We start from the raw sequence: 9,891 nt of genomic DNA on the forward strand, positions 1-9,891 counted from the left end.
CTTTACACTCTATGAGCAGAAGTGTTGTGTTGGGATCATCTCACACCCCTGAAGGTTCAGCAGCAGAAGATGAGCAGCCAAAGCAGGAGGTTGCAGGGGTCAGGGGTCACTTACGCAGCCAAATGTGTCTGTCAATAGCAGGGCGAGGCTGGAGCCCAGCCAGGACAGGGAGCTCATGAGCGCCCTTCCACATATTCCAGCTACAGAGCAAGAATGAGTCTGTAATACAACACAGTTGCATGTTGCTGTTGACGAATACAAATATGTCATTGATCTGCCAGTTTGGAAAAAGATAGTGCAAAGATATATATTCTATATGTGGATAAACACCTGCTGCCTCCTACAGACCTGCTGCTGCTTCCACGACGCTTCAGGTTCATGTCCTGCTTCCTCCTATGTCTGTGATCCAGATTTCCACTCCTCTACTGAGTGGAGACGAAGGGTCCAAAGGGGAGAGAACTGCAGGGGACCTCCACCTGAGGAAGACCTCCACCTGAAGAAGACCTCCACCTGAGGAAGGCCTCCACCTGAAGAAGACCTCCACCTGAGGAAGACCTCCTCCTGAAGAAGACCTCAACATGAGGAAGACCTCCACCTGAGGGATACCTCCTCCTGAAGAAGACCTCCACCTGAGGAAGACCTCCACCTGAGGAAAACCTCAACATGAGGAAGACCTCCACCTGAGGAAGACCTCCACCTGAGGAAAACCTCAACATGAGGAAGACCTCCACCTGAAGAAGACCTCAACATGAGGAAAACCTTAACATGAGGAAGACCTCCACCTCTGTCTCCTTTCCCCCCTCCTTCTCAAATATGTGGCCTTCAGACTCTGTCATATTTTTTGAATAAACATCATTTTGCTCCAGCGCGCTGAAACTATGTTTTAGTCCTTTATTGTTAATGTTATGACTTGTTTTTGTGGAGTTGACTCGTTTCCATCCTAAAGGACCGGGGCGCAGCAGAACCCTGAAGCCTTGTCTCCAGTCTTTGGTGGGAGTGTCCCCTGGCCCCTGCGGCTCCTGCGGCTCTTGGCTCCAGCGGGGCCGGGCCGTGCGCGTCATGTGACCGGGGAGTGGCTGCGAGTCAGGAAACGGCGCAGCTCCAAGTCTCAGCGCAGGTAAAGTCCAAACGATCCCAGAAACGAACCGAACCGTTCTAGAGCAGGTTTTGGTCTCGATCCAAAATCCTACCGCGGGTTTCGGAGCGCTTCACTTTCTGAGGACAAACGGCGAGATGTCCCGAACCGGGCTGGGGGCGGGTGGGGGGGCAGTTGTGTAGAGACCGGTAGTTTCATGAGCTAAACGTCACGTTGACGCTTAAAGTTCGGGGTTTTATAAACAGAAACTCCGGGAGAGAGCAGCCGTCACGGAAGGACACAGACCGTGGTGTTCCGAGAAAGTCCTCTGATTTCCGCATTTGCGGCTGCTGGAAAGACTGCAGCCCCACCGACCGACCGCTGCAGGCGGCAGGCTGCCCCGTAACGCACGGCGGAGGGGGTCTTGACGGGGTCCTAAAAACGCGTCATCATAGCAGACGCTGGAGCGCCGCTGGTCCCGGAAACGCGCGTGAGCAACTGCCTGACCCGCGTCAACGCCCCCCCCCCCCCCCCCCAACTGGCCCCCGATCAGAGCAGACTGGGCATGAGCCCACGTTGGTCCAGCATGGATGGGGGTCAGGGGTCAGCTGGGCTGGTGTTTGCTGCAGCAGCTCTTTGGTTCTGACCTTCAGCGTTTCAGAGTTTCAGGATTTGTTCTGAGAGGAAAAGCAACTTTCCTTCTTTGTGTTTTCACTGCCTCCATCACTCAAAGCTGTGAGGAAGTTTCCATCATCTCCATTTGTTATCAAAACGTTGGTTTGACCTCAGACTGTTGATGCTTATGTCAGACAAACGCTGATGATGGTGTAGTTTTCCCTCCTGATCCTGTTGGTACAGAGTAAGCCCACCTTCACTTCCCGTCATCCATAGCTTTAGCGGCACCACAAGAATGCTGCTCAATATTGGAGCTGTCCATGGATCTATTTGTCTGCAGGTGGGGGCATCAGAATGGAGCAGGGCAGGGACACTTTGGCCTGGCCAGAGTATTTTCTACATCACTAGTCTTCATCACAGTCTTTTTTTGTCTGCTCCTGATTGACAACAGTTTTGGGTTTGGGTTTTGCCAGCACCCGTCCTGCTAGTTAAAAACCTACTCCAATGAAAATGGTGTTTGTGGTGTTTTTACATGTTCTTGTAGCATTTTCTAATGATGGAGGACATACATATATATAGAAAATCAAGCTTAAAACTGCATTTCTGAGTATTTCTTTCTTCAAATCGTTGTGAATCAGGAGCAGAAGAAAAAATGCTGTTTGAAAAACCTCTTAGTTGTTACGTAAACTACAATCAGCAGGTCACCAGCTCCCTGCTCTGCTCTATTCTGATCTGTCAGACAAACAGATCCGTGAACGTCTTTGTCTTCCTGGTCTGACCTGGAATCTGGATCAGAACTGGACGGATGATAGATCTGATGTTGATCACCATTTTTGTTGCATCACTAATATTAGCTTGAGGTTGTGAGGGGCTGTAAGCTAGCAGGGGAGAGTTGTAAAAAGATGGATGACGGGAAGGGGGGGTGTTGTGCTTTTCGCCAACAGTCCCGCCCACACCTTAGAGGGGAATTTCTAATGAATTACTCCCAGTCCGCAGAAACTATGTCCTAGAAAACGACAACGTTTTCTGATTTAGTCTAAAAACAGCAGAATCGTAGTGAAAAGACCGCTGGGAACACTTTGACAATAGATCATAAGATGATGGTTGGGGGACTTTAAAGGTTAAACATGCAGTTTGTATGAAAGCAAGACATAAATGTGTCTTTCTGTGTGAACTCAGCTCTCATCATGGCCTACCAGGCTGGGATTCAACGGGAGCCCGCCGCTTTGGTTCAGAACATCAGCTCCAACATCCAGAGGATCACACTACTGAGTAATGCACACACACACACACACACACACACCCACACAGACCTGTGCACATGCTGAACCCCACTGGACCCCCAGCATCCTCACTCATGGATCTGTGTTCCAGCCTCAGAGCTGCAGAGGGCCGTGACCCTGCTGGGGACGGAGCAGGACAGCAGCCAGCTCAGACAGACGCTGTGAGTTCTGACCGCCTGCTTGATCACACATGCAGCCAAATGAGTTCAAACCGACAGCCGGCCTGTCTGTGGACGGTCACCATGCACACACACACATACGTTTCCCTTGTTCCTTCAGTCAGTTCATTTGTAAAGACTCCTGAATGGCAGGAAGCAGACTGTCTTTATTATTTTAGCATCTAATTCATTCATCAAAACAGAAAGATAACTTTAAAAAGATGTTCTAAACACATACATGTTCATATACACACATTGGAGATGCAGGTTGTTACTAAAGTAAGTTCTATTCTTATAACAGTGTTTTACTTGAATGGGATCATTTGTCCCTGTTTTAAAACAGTTCCATTCAGTGGGTTTAAGGTTCAAAAAGTAGTTTTCAACCTTTAGAATAGTTTTTTTTTACTCTGTACTCAGCTAGCTCCTGAAACCCGAGCATTTTCCACGTCAGGAGTAATGGATTTGTAAGATTTCTGTTTCCTCGAGTGAAACGTTTCACAGATGCTTCCCTCTGGTTCTCAGTCAGCAGAAACAGCAGCAGGGGAACCAGCTGGCCAAGGAGACCGACCAGCTGATCAAGGCCTTCACCGCCCTCCCCGTCGGTCCCGATCAGGTACGAGGCCCCTTCGTCCCACGCACCGATCACATCGAACCCGGTCAGGAGTTTGTGGGAATTGATCAGCTGTGTTTGTGTTTTCAGAGGCAGAGGAAGCTGCAGAAGGAGCGTTTGCTCAATGACTTCTCTGCTGCGTTGAACAGTTTCCAGAAGACCCAACGGCAGGCCGCCGACAAGGAGCGGGAGTTCGTGGCCCGAGTCCGAGCTGGCTCCAGGCTGTCGGTTCGTATTCGCCTTCGTCATTTCTGGGAGTGCTGTGAGCGAGAGCTTTCCGTGCACGCTCACCTCATACTCACACGTTCCACAACCAGGACCATCCGGGTTCTTTCTGAACAACACTGCCATGGTTTCCCGGTTTCAGCTGTTCTGGGCCATAATGTACCATCTGCTCAGAGTTTGGCTGAACGTTCAGACGTAGACAGGTTATTCAGATGAAACCCTCCAGCTGAGGAAATGAGAAAAGCTTCTTCCAGTGACAGTGTGTCTGGGTTTATAGGCGTGTTCAGGATGGAGTGGGTGAGTGTGAGCGCTGTGAGGAAATGTTTCAGATGGTCAGGTGAGCAGATGCACCTGTCCCAGCCTGTTCCAGACCCAGCATGAGCCTTCCGCTGGTTGGGGGGCAGATCTCTTTATGTTGATTCATTGATGGTTGTGGTTCTTGCTGGCATTCAAACATCTCCATAAAGTAAGAACAGGCATTGTCCTTGTTGTGGATACGGTCCTCACAGAAACAGGAACTTCTCAGTAGTTTCGCGGCTGGACTTAGAGGTTCAGGTCCTCCACAGCTGAAGATGTTTTAAGTTGCCTGTAAATTGTCTCGAGCAGGGAGGTCAGCCTGATGACGGCTTCGGACATCTTCCTCCAAGGTGAGCTGGCTGTCTATGAAGGTTCTTCTCCTCGCCTCTGTCGTGGCTGCACTATTGAAGCCATGTGGTGTGCTTGTATCTGCAGTTACTCCCAGGTCCAGACGGAGGCTGAAGCCATCACAGAAGAAGACCTGAGGCTGATCCAGGAGCGAGAGTCATCCATCAGGCAGCTGGAGGTCAGCAGCCCCCTGTGTTTGTGGTGAGGGTCATTCTAAAGCTCCTGCTCATCTCTCTGTGCTCTCTAGGCGGACATCACAGACATCAATGACATCTTTAAGGACCTTGGCATGATGGTGCACGAGCAGGGGGACATGATAGGTGAGCGCCAGCTACCTTCAGTTCCACATGCAGCTGCATCGAGGCACATCTCCCCCTCCGTCCAGAGGAGCGCGCTGGGCTTTGCTCATTGCAGTTTTGTTAATTGCAGCCATGTTTCCACCTCGTTGTCAGGGAGAAAGACTTTCTCCTGATCCTCCAAATGTTATAAATGCACAGCTCACAGCGGCCACACAGGTCAGATCAGCTGCTGGTGGGAAAGCATGGAGATGATAAAGTCTACCCATTTTAAAGAATCACACACACATCGATTGAGACAACAGAAAAGCTGGTTTGTTGTCCAGTCCAACTTCTGCTGAAGTCTTGCTTTACAGAAGAAAATGAACCTCTGCTTTGTTTGTTTTACAGACAGTATAGAAGCCAATGTGGAGAGTGCAGACGTGCACGTCCAGAATGCCACGCAGCAGCTGGCCCGGGCCGCAGACTACCAGGTAAAGGCGGAGCTTCTGTGCAGCGGACCGCACAGAAAAGGAAAGGAGACTCCTCACGTTCAGCGTTTTTCATGACGCTTTCTTCCTCTGTCTACAGCGGAGCTCCAGGAAGAAGATCTGCATCCTGCTGGTGGTTCTGGCCATCGCCGCTGTTGTGATAGGACTCATCATCTGGGGAGCAACCAAACAGTGACAGCCTCTTCTGCTGACTCATTGTTCTGCACTGAGCAGAAGTTCTCTTCTCTGACCTGTCCTGAGTCTTTGATTAAATTGTGTTTTTGAGAAATAATGCTCCGTGCTGACAGGACCGGACACACTGTGCTGCCAAACTCGTGCAGAAATAATGCTGACTCATGGTTTGTCTTAAGTGTAAAGGCTTTGTCAGGATGGCAGAGTTGAACTGTGAAGCAGCGGGGAAACTCTGAATCTGAAGGAGCTTCCAGCTGCAGCCGCCTGCTGTTATCAGCACAGAAATGCTGACTCAGCGGCAGCCAGTCTGCAAATAAACAGGAGTGAGGGTCATAGTTCAGTGTCACTGTAAATCCAGCACGTTTGAGCAACTTTGAATTACACTCTGAAACATGATAACAATGAATTTATACTTTGATTGAAGGATCAGAGCCTGCAGATTTAAGAAGAAAATATTCTGAATAAATATTTTGTCACATAAGTATAGAAACCTAAAAAAGATCAGTTTCATGTTGGAGCCTCTGTGTTTGTTTTAAACTGCTGAGAGAACAAGCTGTCCTTCCTTCCTATCAATCAGACCTGTTACAAGGTTTCAACCTTTAGCAAAGAAGCTGTTGAAAAGTCAGGTTTCGTTTATCAGAGATTGTTTTTCTTAGAAAATTGACGTATCATGTATATATCCGAGGAATAAAAAGATTAAACCAAAGGCACAAAAGATAGGTTCTTTGTCTTCCCTGCGTAAATGTTAGCTGTTTTTTGTTTTGAAATCATCAGACATATGTGATTCAAAGCACATTTGTGTATCCCTTGTGCTATCCTAGGCACTTTAACGTTGGGAGTTGGGTCATCTAGACCCACTAGACAGTGCTCTGAACCTTTTTTCTTCAATGATTTGTGATCTTCACTGATTTCCATGGATTACATGAAATCTTTCCTCCTTTATCCACCTTTGTCATGGTAGGGAGAACACATCAATGCAAGGGGGGGGGGGGTCATCTGGACCCCATAGGATAGCACAAGGGCTGAAAGCACAGCAGAAAAGAGAGGCGGGAGCTCTAGAGGAACTGCAACACCTGAGGATGTCCTCAACACCGTCACCATCACAACCAGCGGGTGGGAGGAGTGTGAGAGGAATGCTAACTACTCCAGCGTAAGGTTAAGTGGCCTGTGGGAGGGGCTTAGCCTTTAGTCCTGTTGCAGTGGTAGCCACACAGCCGTTCCAGAGGTCAGTCCAGTCCTCGGCCCAGTCTTCAGACAGTGACAACGGAAAACAGAAGATTTCGCTCTGAGCCCAAAGTTCCCCCTTTTCAATCAGGCTAGGACATTGAGAACTGTTTAAAGTGTGCAAAGAGGCGGCCAGAGGTTGAGTGGGCCTTTGGACTCATCCTGTTCCACTAAGGAAAGGCATTAGAGGCCCACACAGCTATGGAGGGGGACAAAACACACTTCTTCTGAGCCTTCAATGATTTATTTTTAGTGACTTGTGCTCTTGTGTTCTTAACTTTGTGGTCCTTCATTCCTTTAGAAAACTGAGATTCTCTGTTTAGATTAAACATAAAATAGGGATGTAACTATTCATCACCTTAATCGATTTGTAGATCCAGATCAATCTGTCTGACTGTTCATCGATTTGACCCAAACCTTTAAAAATGGTTTTAAAATAAAATCAGTCAATGATATCGATCATGGAAAATACCATTTGGATTGAGGTCAAGTAGGTTCATTTTCCTCTAACTTAAAAACAACCAAGTGCATCACAGCAGACAACACACGTGTGATGCAGCAAAAACAGATCAGTCCATCATTCCAGTCCAGTGTGTGGAAACACAGAACTTTATGAAGAGTGTCCTGACATACCTCATCATTGATAAGTAAATTAAAAAACAATTGTGTGTGTCCTGTGAACATACATAATGATGTAAAACACTTGAAAGTTTGATGCATGAAGCTGTTTGGACTTTTCAGGACACAAATTTCAGGCTGATCAATACTGCAGATGTTCCCTGATGGATTTGTGTCAAAGGTAAAGGACAAAAATGTCAAATGACTGTACAATCAGCTGGTTGCTAAGCCTGAAGGCTCCTCACTAAAGGGGGTACGCCAGCTTCTTTAGAAAGTCTCCCCACCTGCAGCACCTGATGAGACGGATTTGGCCTTTGGGTGCCCGTCTCCTTCCAACAATGAACATCAGAGTTGGGTGGCACTGATTCTGAGGTCTCATCCTGGTCTGAAGCTCTCCTTCCTCCAGGTTCTCCAAGGAACAAAGCCCACTTCTTGGCTTTGCAGGGCATTGACACTTTCTCTTAATTGTGTTTTCATTTCTTGAATTTTGTTTGTATTTCTAAAATGTAAATTTGTGTTTGGTTTTTTGTTTTGCTTTTTCAAATGTTGTTCTGATCTTAAATAGTATTTGGGTTGAGTGCCTTGCTGGTGTAATTTACACTTAAGGGCCACCGTACTTTTGCCCTCACATTCTACTTTCACATTCTAGTCCAGGCACTCACAGCGTTCAGGAACCAAAACGCGTATCTAGCAAATCTCGCCTATGTTCTGACACAACAGGCTAGCAGAAGGAGAAACATCCTGTTACGCTTAGATAGGTCAAAACTTTGTGCTCATCTGAAGCGTGAAGGGCCCTGTTCCTCTTCTACAGAATCTGAGTGAATGAGAGGAACTGAAGCGGTGATGTTACAGGGAGCAGAGGTGGAGAAGGTGGAGGAACCTTAGTCAACAGTCCAGACCATCAAAGACTGTAGGTAAGAGGAGAAGAAGTGTAGAGTAAGTAAAATATGTCCAACACAAGAGGCATTCAGCTGTCATCTGTCTGCCCAGCTGTTGGACAGGACAAGTTAAAAAAAAAAAGAGAAGAAGTGTAGACATGCTGATTGTTTTTGGTGTTTTCTTTTACTCGTATTTTTATACGTTTTTTTTGTCTTTTAGTCGATGGAATTGTTAGATATTATAGTCTTTGTTTTTATGAGATGACACCCAGATGCACAGACACTTGTCTACACTCACTGGCAGCAGCTTCAAAACAAACTTGACCTCTGACCTCCCCTCCCTGGGAGCCCAAGGCCGCAGACATGCAGCTGTGAGGAGAAGCTGAACTCTTGTATGTTGTCCAAACAGATTACTGATTGTGATTATCCAATGCACCTTCAGTGTGTTCAGATTGAATGTAACCATGTCTGTTCACTCTTTCCTTTAAGTAAAACCCCAAAAATCCGTCTTTGACTCTTTGGTCTTATTGAAACCTTTTCTGTGTCTAGAGAACTGGATTCAAAGTTACATTCGTTACAATTTTTCTGCCACACTTTTTAGGACAAGCTGTGTGGTACAAGGACCATGAAAGCCTCACCACACCCACAGTCCCTGACCCAAGGTCAAATCAGAATGTCTTAATGTGGCAGTAGGAGTGGTCCCGGTGTCAGCTGACTGGTTTGTCACTTTTTGGGGGGGGTGGGATTGACGCCTGTGTAACAAAGAAACAGTTCAGCTTTCTCCATTGATCAGCTCTCTTAAAGATCATTACATTGTTCCCTCGTTCATTGAGATGACTACTTTACACGTTGCAAAGTAGTCATCTTTATTTTTAGCAGTAATTCTAGATGTAAAACTCCTGACTACACAGATTATAAACTTTTATCAGACATTACTTTCATATATAAATATATAAATCATTTCAGATAAACACTTGAGAAGAGGTATGAGCATTTCTTTCAGTTGTGCTCTAAGATTCAAACTTTCTGAGTATTTTAACAAGCTTCATCAGAATCCGCCAGAATTGGATGATGAACTCTATTAGACAGAAAATGAGCTTTCCCACTTAACCCTTGTGCTATCTTAGATGACCCCCCCTTCCATTGACGTGTTCTCCCTACCATGACAAAGGTGGATAAAGGTGGAAAGATTTCATGTAATCCATGGACACCAGTGAAGATCACAAATCATTGAAGAAAAAAGGTTCAGAGCACTGTCTAGTGGGTCTAGATGACCCAACTCCCAATGGTAATAATGGATTGGATTTATTTGTGCTTTTCAAGTCACTCAAAGCGCTTACATAATGTCCATTATTCATTCACTCCTCATTCATTCTTGGTGATGGTAGCTACTGTTGTAGCCACAGCTGCCCTGGGGCAGACTGACAGAGGCGTGGCTGCCAGTTCATACCTACGGCCCCTCTGACCATCACTGGGACATCCATGCACAGCCACACACCAGTGGAGCCACGCTGGAGCCAAGGAGGGTGAAGTGTCTTGCCCAAGGACACAATGACGGTTGGCTGGAGGGAGCAGGGATCGAACCGCCGACCCTTTGATCAT

General features: G+C 47.0%; 1 protein-coding gene across 6 annotated transcripts; it reads left to right on the forward strand.

Annotated features, from left to right (window-relative positions):
- Positions 1-989: 989 nt before the first annotated feature.
- On the forward strand, positions 990-6,286 carry stx7 (syntaxin 7). Of its 6 annotated transcripts, none has more exons than XM_020714566.2 (10): positions 990-1,117; positions 2,870-2,962; positions 3,065-3,134; positions 3,654-3,744; positions 3,832-3,969; positions 4,573-4,613; positions 4,696-4,789; positions 4,859-4,931; positions 5,298-5,380; positions 5,478-6,051. In XM_020714566.2, the coding sequence occupies exons 2-10, from the start codon at positions 2,878-2,880 to the stop codon at positions 5,571-5,573; spliced, it is 771 nt and encodes a 256-aa protein (XP_020570225.1). In that variant the 5' UTR covers positions 990-1,117; positions 2,870-2,877; the 3' UTR covers positions 5,574-6,051. The 6 variants fall into 6 exon arrangements, with proteins under 6 accessions (XP_020570225.1, XP_004083978.1, XP_020570226.1 ...); XM_004083930.4 differs by having other exon boundaries at positions 4,699-4,789; XM_020714567.2 differs by lacking the exon at positions 990-1,117 and adding an exon at positions 1,206-1,565.
- Positions 6,287-9,891: the final 3,605 nt, after the last annotated feature.

The sequence above is a fragment of the Oryzias latipes genome, chromosome 24, assembly GCF_002234675.1.
Source record: "Oryzias latipes chromosome 24, ASM223467v1".
NCBI lineage: Eukaryota > Metazoa > Chordata > Actinopteri > Beloniformes > Adrianichthyidae > Oryzias > Oryzias latipes.